Here is a 13737-nt window from a genome sequence, read left to right as displayed (position 1 = left end):
GTTCAAACTCATTTCTCCCAAACTGGGGATAACTGAGCACTGAAATGAGAGACCCAGAAGGTGTGGAGAAGATGATTAGAAGCACAACCTCCTAGAACACTGAAAATAGAAAAAAATGTTTTTAATTATTGCAAATAAAAACTGAAGAATCAATTTTAGTATGCACTCATTGTTTTGATTTTACAGAGAAAGAAACTGGGGCCAAGTAGGTGGTCTTGATTGGGGTCAAATCTAAGCAAACTAGGCCAGAAGAACCCTTTCAAGTGGCTAGAGATGATTGCCCACAGCCCTGCAAGGCATGAAGTTGGGCAGGAGACATGACCAACTTGTCACATGACCACAGCTAGAGAAATTTAATGCTTTATTTTCTTTTATAAAACCACCTTGTATTTTCATACACCAACTCTTCTCTCCCTGCCTCCTTCCCCTTAGATGGCCTTTGTTCTGCTGTTAATGTCCACAGATTTGTCTTCTATTTTATCTATTCATAAATTTTATTTTTTAATATTCATACATAAATACTACCACTCAAGACTTATCTCTCCTCCTTGTCTCTTTCCTCCTTTTCTTCTTCTTCTTCTTCTTCTTCTTCTTCTTCTTCTTCTTCTTCTTCTTCTTCTTCTTCTTCTTCTTCATCTTCTTCTCCTTCTCCTTCTCCTTCTCCTTCTTCTTCTCCTTCTCTTCTCCTTCTCCTTCTTCTCCTCCTCCTCCTTCTCCTCCTTCCTCCCTTCTCCTCCCTCCTCCGCCTCCTCCTCCTCCTCTTCTTCTTCTTCTTCTTCTTCTTCTTCTTCTTCTTCTTCTTCTTCTTTTGGTTTTTGGGCCACACCCGGTGATGCTCAGTGGTTACTTCCGGCTATGCGCTCAGAAATTGCTTCTGCCTTGGAGAACCATATGGAATGTTGGGGGATTGAACCACTGTCAGTCCTAGGCTAGCACACGCAAGGCAGATGCCTTACAACCTGCGCCACTGCTCCAACCCCTTACTTTTTTTTTATCTCTTCAGCTTTTGATGCAAATGGCTGCAAAATGGAATAATATTCTATTATAGATCCTCTCTTAGTGAGCACTTGGGGTGCCTCCATATTTTTTTTTATTTTAAATTACTCTGTGAACCAATAGAAGCCATAAACAAATCATTTGTCCCCTCCCCAAAGGCTACTCCCCTCCTGGGTGACTCCATCCCTTTGGGATATAGTATCACCCATTTTGGAGAACTCTGGTATACACGTACCCCATTTCCTCTAATCAATCCTCTCTTAGTGAGCACTTGGGGTGCCTCCATATTTTAGATCTTATCTACAAATGCTGCAATAAACATAGCTTAGTGTTTTCTGGAGAGGAAAGACCCCAAATACAGTATCAAAAGGAAAACCTAAAATAATGGCTGGCGAACATGTTTTTAATTGAAAAAAATAAAAATCAATAAAAACAATGACTGGATTTTCTTTTTCCAGCTCGTTGGCAAAGACATAGAGGAGTCCATCAAAGAAGAAACATCAGGACATCTGCAGGCAGCCTATTTGACTCTAGGTAAAAAGCTATGAGAACCTCTTTCTTGGGTCAGACTTTCTGGAAACAGAGGCAGAGACAGATGTATGCATACTGGATATTTAAGGGAAATAATCAGGGAACATATAACCACAGTATTGAATAAGGGAGAGAGTGAACTTTATGTAATCATAGCAGGGTTTGGAGAGCCGTATGTCCAAAGTACAAGAAAAGAGTTGGGTCACTATAACTCAGGTCAAACTAATTCGTGGATTCTTGAAGCTCCTCAGAGCATTTGGGCAAGGAAGATCCCCACCTAGAGGCCATTACTGAAGAGAGACAGCAGTGAGCACCAAGCAGGCAGCACTAGGTTCCTAGAGGGAATCTGGGATATGATCCACTGAGGCACTTCCTAGGATGGTGGGTCTGCACCAACATCTGTCAACCGCCCAGAGGCATAGCCTTGTCTCAAGTGGAGTATGTGGTCCTATGACACATACTCAAAAGGCCCCACATCTCAGATCCATGAATAAATTTTTGCATATGCCTGATGGCTCGAGGCTATCTTTGTCCATTTGGTTCCCTTCAACATTTGTAATGAATGAGGTCTGTTTAGAAAGAGAGGAAGACCAAGTAATCCCCAAACCTTCTATCCAGGTATTGCCCAGAGGCAGGAAATAGCAAAGCGATGGGCATAGGACTGTGTCTGGCACGTCCTTTTTTTCCTTTCTGCAAACCCTGGAATGAAGGCATTGTCCATTGTCCTTGCCTGTGGCAAGGAGTCCAGGGCACCATCCCAAATGGCAGAAGAAACGGAAGAACCATCCGCAGAAGAGGAGAAAACTGAAAGGCAGCCCTGGTAGTTAAAAAATGTGCTCAAGCTGCCAGACTTTGGGGGTGGTTTTGCTTTTTGAGGCTTGAGGGGTTTTCTTTCCCCCTTTGGGGGAACAATGTCAGCAATTGATAATTTTCTTCCATCCATTTGCGTTCAAAGTCTGAGGATTTTGATTGTAATCAAAATCTAAACTTTTGGATTGTCACTCTGACCTGCACTAGATCCACCTGGATGGGTCCTTTGGGCCTAAAAAAAGTAAAAGGCACAATCTACTCCTGGCCATATTCAAAGGCATACAATCCTTCCTTCCATGCTTGCAGTGCAGAGAATAAGGAAAATACTAGAGTTCAGTTAAAAGGCATTAATTATTCATGGTAATAAAGTCATTATATTATTTGTCTCTACCTTAGCATCTGCTTGAACCAAGGAAGTTCTTTAGTAGTGAAGTAAGAAATAAATAAAATTCAGTTCCTGCTCTGAAGTAGTTTTAAAGCCAAGTCAAGAAAGATAGCTCAGAAGGCTAGAGGTATGCTGTAAAGCTTATGTAAAGCTTTGATTTTGAGCCTCTAAACCGCATGTACCCCATATGCAATGCCAGGCTAGCCCTGATGGCCCCTAACCCTCACAACACCATATCATAGGGCCCAAGAATTGACCATCTGACATGGTCTGTTAAGTATTGTCTGGAGCGACACTGGAGTCCCCTAAGTACTGCTTATGAGACATTCCATCCACCAAAGTTTAGAGTTAAAGTTCAATGGTGATTAAGTTCTTAAAGTGGAAACATAAATCTACAGATTAAGTAAGCTATAGTAAAAAATAAAATAAACCCAGCCAAAGTTTTGAGGGTTCAGGAACAAAGAAAAGTGCAGTCCTTAGAGACAGGAATCATGAAACACAGGAGTTAGAAAGAAGATATAAAATTGATATAGAAACAACTGGTAAAGAAACTAAATGGTAGAATCAGTCTTTGTGACTATATTTTACAGAATCTTTTCCCACTGAATTCATAAGGACGCCTACTTGAGAGACAACTAAGGAGGAAGAGGGGATAGGAAACTAAATGAGTCCCACAATTATATTCCTTGTCATAGCCCTTCTCAAAGTGGGGGTCCATAGACCACCTGCATCAAATCACCGAGGGGAGGGATGTAAAGACACAATCTCCTGCGCTCCCCTCTAGGTTCTGCATTTAAAACCTTCAAATACAGCAGCTGGAAGTCACACTTTTAGGAGCTCCCAAAAGGCAATCTGATTATGGAAATTTGGTGGTTACTGTAAGGCTAATACACAATCCGGGATTTTAAACTATTCACTGACCATTGTGTTATATAAGCCAATGGTAACTAACAAATTTTAGTTTAAAATGCCTTAACAACACACACACACACACACACACACACACACACACACACACACACACATGCCAAAACTTCTCTAAGGGATTACCTAATGTTCTCTGGAGCTGGTAGCCTAAAAGAGAGAGCAGAGGTTAGCTGCCATCTCTTTCACCTGCCCTGGCCCCTCCAAATATTGTTCGTCAGGTACTGTCTGTATGCACAGTAGAAAAGTTGGAAATTCTCTTCTCCAAATATCATGAGGAAGGAATGCCAGAGGAGGTAAACAAGTGCCACAGACATTAGATATCCAGGCATCACAATATCAGTTGGAACTGCACAGAGAGGTGCTTATATTGTGAGACCACTATCTCAGACTACCCTGACTAGTTTGGGAGTAAAGAGGTCAGACAACTGGGTCTGGGATCCTGTTTCTCACAAATACTTTGATGGCTGCCAGTCAGTCTATTGTTGAAGGAGATAGACCCCCAAACCTCAGCTTCCCTCATGCTATTCCTCTTCCTTCCTCCTAAACTCCCTATGAATAAGTAATTACCTGGGAAGCAAGAGGTCCTATTACAAAGCATATTAAAGCTGTGTAAACCCACCACCACCGTGTTCTGAGCTTGAATTTTAGAAATGGTGTCTTCTAGGTTTATGATAATAAATATTAAAATCCTGAGAAATAGAGACATAGTACAAGGAGACTGTCTGCTTCCAACCAATGTTGGCTTAATCTCCAGCACTACATATGGTCTCCTGAGCACTGGTAAGAGTGATACCTAAGCACAGACCTGAGAATAAGCCCCTTAAAGTAAACCCTAAACTGGGTAGGGCCCCTAATTATCCCACCTATTAAAGAAGAAAGAGTAAATGGCTCATTCTTCCAAAGTGTTAGTCACAGTAACCCAAATAAGCCTGGGAGAAGGGAGTAAAAAAAGAATGAATCTGTTCCCTGAAGTAGAAGCACTACATCACCCTACTGGTGAATTGAAATTATGCTTCAGAAGAAAGCTAGTGAGCCAGGAGAGGACCAAAAAAGCGACTGCCAGCTTCCTTAGAAGGTGGCCTGAAATCCAAACCTCTCATCCAGCCATATCCTAGATCCCAACCTAGGGAGATGGTGAAGAAATAAAAAGATACTATTGGCTGAGGCTCCCACAGCAAAACTAGGAAGAAAACAAAGGGATGCAGGTAACATAGCTCAGGGAACAGCCCAGTTCCATGTGGTGTTCTCAGAACTGAGGTTTTCTTACAAGGAGATAGTGGCCATTCTGTGTTTCCCCTCTGAAGCTCACTCCAGAGTGATATTTCTCCTTCACTGTAAAAAATGGTTTCTGCTGGTGAGAAACTTGAACGCTGCAGGGAGAGTCTGAGAGTAAACTTCAAATTCTTCTTCCTCCTCCTCCTCCTCCTCCTAGGACCTGAAAGAAGCTGAAAAAGTTTTTATTTGTCTGAAGGGGTTTTGGCTGGGTTCTGATTTAAGAGCCCAAGTTCTCTGGTTTGGGAGGAATCTTCCAGAATCCTTTATACAACAGTGTGAAGTTGGCTTCTTTCAGGCATCTGCTTTTCAGTTTAGTCAGGTCCAAGGACAATCAGGTGCTACACTATGACAAATCTATTTCCTCAATGGTTAAAGGATAGGGATCTTCATGTGACTCTAGATTTGAAAGCCTTACCTTGTCTTTTCTCTCACTCTCTACCCCCACAGTAAGATGTGCCCAGGACTGTGAGGGTTATTTTGCAGACTGTCTGTATGAGGCCATGAAGGGAGCTGGGACTGATGAGAAAACACTCATTCACATCATTGTGACCCGGGCTGAGGTAAGATTTGCACCCCCTCAACTCCACTTCTTCTGACTTCCAGAGTTCATCCTTTATTGTGACCAGGGTTGAGGCATGACCCCCTTCCTCAGCTCCTCAGCTCACTTCTCTCTGTCATCCAGGCCTATGAATAGCCAAAGGATGTCAGAAACAGTCTTCCCAGACTTTATTTTTGGGAGAGAGATGTGTAGTACTTTGCTTCAAACTGTTTCATATTTAGAAAAGAACAACATTGGGGAAAAAATGATAGTTGTTTCTATTTTAGTCATTGGTGACTCCAGAGCATTGGGAAGTAACCTGGACAGGCGTTCTAGGTTCAGGCAACCCACAGTGAATCCATCTTGAGGTTGACCAAGCAGGGGACCTGAGAGGTCAGCCACAGACAAGTTCACCTCACATCATAGCAAGCAAATGAATTCCTCAACCCTCATCCAGGCCTTTACTGAACATCTCAAAGCACAATTTTTCACAAAAGACATCAGTATAAGACAATGTGCATCCTTCTCTTTATTACTATTCAGCACCCACTGGGGAACTTTTTTACATTTAGTGCTTCCTTCACCACTGTTTTCTTCTGAGAAATACTCAACGCTATGCATCTATTACATATCTTCTTGTGTGTACATAAAAAATATTTGTCAGCAGAAAATATTTGATTTTTTTTTGTTTCTCTTCTGAGAACTAATGTTTGCCTCATGAGAAGCCATATTACCTCCCCCAAGGGCTTGGGGACTGCTGTCAGTATTCAGTGCAGAATCCCAAATACAATGTCACCAAGAAAAGAAACTACAAATAAAAGAGAAAAGTCATTGCTTCTGCAGTAAAAAGAAACCCTTAGGAATGAAGCAGAACCTAACACTTGAAAACCACAGACCTTGTCCCTCAAAAACTTATTAAATAAAAGGAGGGGGGAAAGCTACTAACCCAAATTCTGGCCACAGACTTTCAACAAATACTTAACATCTGAAATTATTTTTAAATAGAATTTAGCAATAAGACTGTTCTTTCGTTGTGACTTCTATTCCTGGAATTTCTCTGCCCCATCCTCTCGCCTCCCCTTTTTTCTTCTCCTTCCTCTATTTACACTTTTCTTTCACTCTTGAAGTTCATCTCTTTCTCTGAGTCCTCCTTTCCTTACTCAATCTCTGTCCCTCACCCTCAGTTCTCTTCACTCACTCTTCTCCTTGGCTCTCAATCTCTCTTTCCCTTTTCTTTCTAATCTCTAACTTCTCTATTGTTCTGCCTTTGCAAGACCCGAAGAAGCAGGTTGGTAACAGAGCAGGAAAAGAAACCCAGAGGACCCCTGGAATTTAGATGGGTCTGGAGCATTTCAGGGTTCCATATTTCCAGGTTCCTTCTCCACAGGTTAGAGATGCTTATTCTAAGAAGTTCAAGTCATGACCACATGTACTGGGTCATTTCTACATGTGATCCATTTTCTCAAATGTATCTTTTCGATTGCAGTAGAACTGGCAAGTCCCCTGAACTCCTAAAGTCACAGGGAATAGAACAGAGGTCCTCTGTGTTCCCTACTCCACCCCTACAGCGACCATTTCCACTCTGTCCTCCTCATCCAGCCAGAAAGCACACCACTAGGGGGCCATTGTCCCTCTGGCATAGTCTCCTGTTTGGCAGCCACTTGGAACAATTCCTCCCTCTCCTGTCTCCTCTCATCTTTCTCCTATTCTACCTCTAATTGGGGCTAAAGAAAAGAAACCAGAAAGTTGATCCGCAGCTTCTGAGTCTAGAATACAAGGTTGAGACTAAATCACAAAACAAAAAACAACAAAAGCTTTCTGAGTAAAGAAAGGTTTGTGCTTCTAATGAGACTCACTATTGAAATCATACCCTGTCAGGTGCCAATGCTATCTCCCTTGCCATAGGTTGTTAAGAGACTTTAGAGAAGAATAAACTTTTCATGTTCTTTTCTGAGTCCTTACCTCACTTCCAGCTCATGACTTTACCATGGTTTTAATTCATTTGATTGAATACAAATCCCACAAAATGACATTGTGATAAATTTTGTTAATTGACAGTAATATCTTGGTGAATCAGGATCCAAGAGGGGGAAATATATTTAATTTCAAATCTCAGTATGAACACTTTTTTAATACTAAGATGAGCAGAGTGGGTCCTGAAATCCAAATCAGATCCATTCTCCTATTTTTGTCTTTTTACCCAAAAATCACTGTCTATAAGGTTCATATCAAAGTCAGAGGAAATGCAAGTTTTTGTGTCCTAAATAAATTCAGGCTGAAATATAGGCATCTCTGTAATTTTAGACAGATGAATTTAGCTTCCCTTTTCTGTTTCATCAAATAGGAATAATAACTGTCCTTGCTCAATGGTTTCAAGACTCAAAATGAACAAATGATCACTTATGTGTTAGAACAATCCTTCACTTTGTTTATGACAAATGTGTCACAAATGTTCTTGTCCCCATTTCTACTGTTATCTCTCCTATAGGTGGATCTTCAGGGGATAAAAGCTAAGTTTCAAGAGAAGTATAAGAAGCCTCTCGTTGACATGGTTCGCTCAGATACCTCCGGAGACTTCCAGAAATTGCTCTTGGCCCTCTTGCGCTGAACCAAGTCAGGGTAGTAGGCGTAAAAGAACCATCTATTCAAGAGCTTATGCCAAAGCAGATTTGTGCATGCACGTCCAACATAAACCCCTCGATTTTGATTTATTTTTAGGCAGCTTGAGCAGTTATGGGAAAGTCACACTGTTTAAGTTAAGTGCAGCAACCACAAGATAGGGTAGGTCTCCCTGAATATAGGCCTAGCAAGTATCTGGGCTGCCTCTTAACCTTTCTTTATGATGGTAATTGGGTGCTTCCTAAGCACAAATGAAAACAGCATATTATGCATGTATAATAAAGCATTTATATAAAACTTTATAAAGTGCAGGGATGTCCATATTCTGGGTGAAGATTGAATTATTAAATATAGGGAAGAGAATATTAAGCAGTTAAATTAACTTTCCCTTCTGTGTGTTTGTGAAATCTTTAGGGTTTTTTTTGGGGGGGGGGGATCGGCCATACCTGGTGGTGCTCAGGGGTTACTCCTGGTTTTGCACTCAGAAATCACTCCTGGAAGGCTCAGGGGACCATATGGGATGCCGGGGATCAAACCCAGTCAACAGCATACAAAGCAAATGCTCTGCCCGCTGTGCTATGGCTCCTTCCTTAATTGTGAAGTCTTGATGTTATTAACATTGGGGATCATACCTCCATCAGCTACTTTTCCATCAGCTTGACAAAGAAATGTCTGACTCGTGGGGCTGGAGAGAGAGTACAAGGAGTGATCCTTGAATGTAGAGCCAGGAATAAACCCTAAGAATTATCAGGTGTAGCTCAAAAACAACAACAAAAAGCACGATTTGTAACATTCAAGCCTAATATCGGAAATTTGAACAGTTTCACCAACTATAGTAACTACATAACAACTATATAACAACTGTAGTTTCCACCAAATATGGTAACCAAGATTAATAACAAGGAAACTATGGCGTTGCCTATGTGTAATGTAACTAAGTCAAATTCATTGATTCCTAGTTGAAATGAATTTCCTGGATTCCCCAGATATTATGCCTATTTGAGTCTTCTGTGATCCTCAGATATGATTAAACTGAGCACTGTGACAAAAAGACAAGTCAATGTTCTGTCTTTCAATTGAATTGATCCTACACCAATAAAATCTATGTTCCAAAATGTTTTCAGACGAAAGAGCTAGTCAAAGAGCATGAATGCGTTGGTTCGGTGATGATAGTTAACATCCACTGGATAATTACATGTGCCTTGCACTGCCAATAAACATATTAATTCTCCTCAACATTGTATGTGTTTCAATATCATACCTATCAGTTGAGGAAGCTAAGAAGAGCTTTTCCCCATTCAGCAATGTATACAGATGCCTCCAATCATCTACAGGATGCTGTGGGTTTATTCATTGGTGCATAGAAAGCTGTGAGTAAAGCAGGAACACATGTCTCTGCCTGGGGAAAATAAGGAGCAGGTCACAGAGTTGTATTTGTATGGGACTCAAGAATGCAAAGAAGCTTTCCAGAAAAAAAAAATGCATGGGCAGAGGCTCAGAGGCTTAAAAGGATGCATCTTGGAAGCAACAAAATCCATTCTCCTGGAGAAGAGAGGCAATAAAAGAAAAAGTATTGGAGAAGTAGCCATGGATCTACATAAATGACTAAATCACATTAGCATTGGTTTTCGGCTATCAATTAATTATGAGCCTATTCTTCTGGACCATGGTGGTTCCTAAAGACGAGGGTCACAATTAGACTCGGGCCTTGGTAAATCTCTTTGGTAGTATGTTCAGACATGCAAAGGTTCAAAAATTTTAACCAGGGGACCAGTTTACCTTTCTTCAGACCATTGGAAGGTTGGTCTATCTTATATTGAAGTTTGAAAAAATGGGAACAAATACAATATTTAAAATGAAGAACTAGTAAAGTTAAATCAATAGACTTAGCAGTATTTCAATGGAACTATGAACTACTTACTCTTGCCTAATGAGATGGTTTATATCCAGTTCTATATTTGTCATTGCTAGTTGTAACAAGTGGTGCAAGTGTGCCTCAGTTAGTCTAGATCTGGTTGGAGTTTTCAGGTGTTTCAATATGGAAGAAATCTGTTCACAGATATAAGTGCTACCAAAGATGATTGCCGTTTTGAGTGCATGGTCCTAAGATTAGGACATCATGATGATGTTTGAGAGAGAAAGAGGCATTGAAATCAGGAAGGTTGCTTGACTTGAATGTGTCTTTCAGAGAGTCACAATGCTGCAGTTCGGCCAGTTCCATTTGGTAAATTGTATCCACACTTTCAATGTCAATAAACAATGGGTTGGGCGGGGCGGTGGCGCTAAAGGTAGGTGCCTGCCTTGCCTGCGCTAACCTTGGACGGACCGCGGTTCGATCCCCCGGTTCCCAATGGTCCCCCAAGCCAGGAGCAACTTCTGAGCAATAGCCAGGAGTAACCCCTGAGCGTTACCGGGTGTGGGGTTACACATAAGATATATAGAACAACACGTAGGTAAAATACTCCAGGACATTGAGACTAAAGGCATCTTCAAAGAGGAAACTGCACTCTTCAAGCAAGTGAAAGCAGAGATTAACAGATGGGAATATATTAAACTGAGAAGCTTCTGCACCTCAAAATAAATAGCGCCCAGGATACAGAAGCCCCCCACTGAGTGGAAGAATCTATTCACCCAATACCCATCAGACAAGGGGCTAATCTCCAAAATATACAAGGCACTGACAGAAATTTACAAGAAAAAAAAAAACATCGAATCCCATCAAAAAATGGGGAGAAGAAATGGACAGACACTTTGATAAAGAAGAAATACAAATGGCCAAAAGACACATGAAAAAATGCTCCACATCACTAATCAAAACATGCATGCTCCACATGAAAATCAAAACAACTATGAGGTACCACCTCACACCCCAAAGATTGGCACACATCACAAAGAATGAGAACAAGCAGTGTTGGTGGGGATGTGGAGAGAAAGGAACTCTTATCCACTGCTGGTGGGAATGCCATCTAGTTCAACCTTTATGGAAAGCAATCTGGAGATTCCTCCAAAAACTGGAAGTCGAGCTCCCATATGACCCAGCTATACCACTCCTAGGAATATACCCTAGGAACACAAAAATACAATACAAAAATTCCTTCCTTACACCTATATTTATTTCAGCACTATTTACCATAGCAAGACTCTGGAAACAGCCAAGATACCCTTCAACAGATGAATGGCTAAAGAAACATATACACAATGAAATATTATGCAGCTTGGAACTAGATAAATGTACTTTGCCCTCAATGTTTAAGGAGTTACATAAATCCAATCTCTTTGGATTATATTGTGTGCTGCTAAGAAATAGTATGTAATACAACTGGGGATTTGAGGGACAAATTAATTGTACATGGGTTCAATTTTGTTTTTCTTAATTTTCTTTGGTTGAAAGATCAAGGCTGGGATATCATCGATGGGACTACCGAGAATTCTGCTTATGGGTGATTGGTCTTCCACTGTAACTTTACCCTGTCCTCTTTCTTTGCATCTTTGTTGTCATAATTAAAAAAATGAAAAAAGTTTAAAAAAAATGAAATATTATGCAGCTGTCAGGAGAGATGAAGTCATGAAATTTTCCTATACATGGATGTACATGGAATCTATTATGCTGAGTGAAATAAGTCAGAGAGAGAGAAAGAAAGATGCAGAATGTTCTCACTCATCTATGTATTTTAAGAAAAAATGAAAGACATTCTTGCAATAATAACTTTCAGACACAAAAGAGAAAAGAGCTGGAAGTTACGGCTCACCTCAGGAAGCTCACCACAAACAGGGATGAGTTTAGTTAGAGAAATAACTACGTTTTGAACTATCCTAATAATGAGAATGTACGAGGGAAACAGAAAGCCTGTCTAGAATACAGGCAGGGGTTGGGTGGGGAGGAGGGAGATTTGGGACATTGGTGATGGGAATGTTGCACTGGTGATGGGTGGTGTTCTTTACATGACTGAAACCCAAACACAATCGTGTATGTAATAAAGTTGTTTAAATAAAAAAGACCTTTAGACTAAGAAAAAAAGAGAGCAAATGCTCTTCTAAAAGAAATGGGTTACAGAAAAAAGCTGTATGTCCTATTCGTGAAGATGAAACTCTTTAAATCTAAATTGGAACTCCTTTTGCAACTTTTCCAGTAAATCCTCATGCTTTGGGAATAGCAATCAATGGTTTTTCCCTAACAGATTTTGAGTTGTGGGAGATGGCAGAAAAAGTCCTCCTTCACTTGTTTGATGAGGCCTAAATTTACTTCAGATGCTTTCACATGTGATTGCATGTCAGAGAGGAGCTTTCCCTTACCTTGAAGTTGCACATTGAAACTGTTGAGTAGCTCTGTTACATCTGTCAAAGACAAGGCTCTGCTTCACTGAGCTCTGGTACTTCTTTGTTTTTTGTTTTTTTTTTGAAAGCTGTAATCTGTAGAAATAAGTCATAGAAATGTTTCAAAACTCTTCCTTGACTCAGCCAACAGACTTCTGTATGGTACAGAACATCTTCACAGACAACATTTTGCTCAGACAGAAATTCCTGAAATTGTAGTTTAGTGCATTAGCTCCAATGAAGTTAACACATCATATCACAATTTTCATAATAGTCCCACTTCAGTGATTTACCACACAATGCTTGCTAGTGAATGAGGCAGTGTATAGTTATTGGATGAGAATGGTTATATTTATCCACCTCTTGGTTAATGTGAGCAATTACTCCTTTGTTAGACTTCACTATATTAGGAGCACCATCAGTTGTCACACTAGTTAGTTTAGCCCAGTCCAGCTCCAAACCATTCACAGTATGGCAAATCTTTTCATAGATATCATCTTCTGTAGTTGTTCCTTTGATGCTTTGCAGTGCAGCAAGCTCTTCTGTGACTTCGCACTAGTCATTTATCTCATGAATTAGAAGTTGTGCAGAATCATGAACATCATTGCTTTTATCGAGTTACAAGGAAAAATAGGAATGTTTGGGGGTGGAGTTTTGCAAGTGCTGATGTAAATTGTCTCCATTTCTTCAATCTTTCATGTAATTGTAGATCCTGAAAGACTCACTGTACTAAATAAATCAGTTATCTCTAGATATATCTCTTTGGCAAAAACACCCAGTGGGCTGAATAACTGTTCTCAGCAGGCTGCATAGATTGAGGACCCTTAGTATAAACCTTTTGTATTAGTATATAGCTCAAGTGTATTTTCTGAGTAACTATAAAAAGATGATTGATGCATTGAGAGGTTCTGCTAACATACGGTTTAGCTATTTAACAGTCTTGTTGCATAAAATTTAGCACATAAAAAATTTTTCTAAAATATAAAAAAAAGGCAAGAACTAAATACCCAAGCCAAAGTAATGACAATAGAATCAAGAGACCCAAACTATAACAATCTAAACTTAAAATGAACCTATTCCACTGGCAGGCCAGCGGGCTAATGGTGGAAGTATGGGATGAACATTGGAAACTTTGGTGAAGGGAGGTCAACACTGGTGGTGGGAATGGCCCTAATTCATTGTCACTTGTAATTCACAATGGTCTCAAGAAAAAATTAAAAACAAAGATTTTCTAGAATCAAACTCAGTGGCAAAACATACCAGTGTTTACTAATTTGCTGTCCAATTTGGTCTTTGCCTTGAAAACAGAAACAAAAACAACTGGTTCTTGGGATCTGAGGTC

General features: G+C 40.3%; 1 protein-coding gene across 1 annotated transcript in view; it reads left to right on the top strand.

Annotated features, from left to right (window-relative positions):
* ANXA13 (annexin A13) overlaps positions 1-8090 on the top strand; it is a 61095-nt gene extending 53005 nt beyond the window's left edge. Inside the window, exons 10-12 of the mRNA XM_049765781.1 lie at positions 1455-1530; positions 5372-5484; positions 7951-8090. Of these exons, the coding sequence (XP_049621738.1) occupies positions 1455-1530; positions 5372-5484; positions 7951-8070 (309 nt within the window). The 3' untranslated portion in view covers positions 8071-8090. The remainder of the gene's footprint in view (positions 1-1454; positions 1531-5371; positions 5485-7950) is intronic.
* The last annotated feature ends 5647 nt before the right edge of the window (positions 8091-13737 follow it).

The sequence above is a fragment of the Suncus etruscus genome, chromosome 19, assembly GCF_024139225.1.
Source record: "Suncus etruscus isolate mSunEtr1 chromosome 19, mSunEtr1.pri.cur, whole genome shotgun sequence".
Lineage (NCBI taxonomy): Eukaryota > Metazoa > Chordata > Mammalia > Eulipotyphla > Soricidae > Suncus > Suncus etruscus.
The sequence above is the reverse complement of the archived record's forward strand: the minus strand, read 5'-3'. Positions and strand labels throughout refer to the sequence as shown.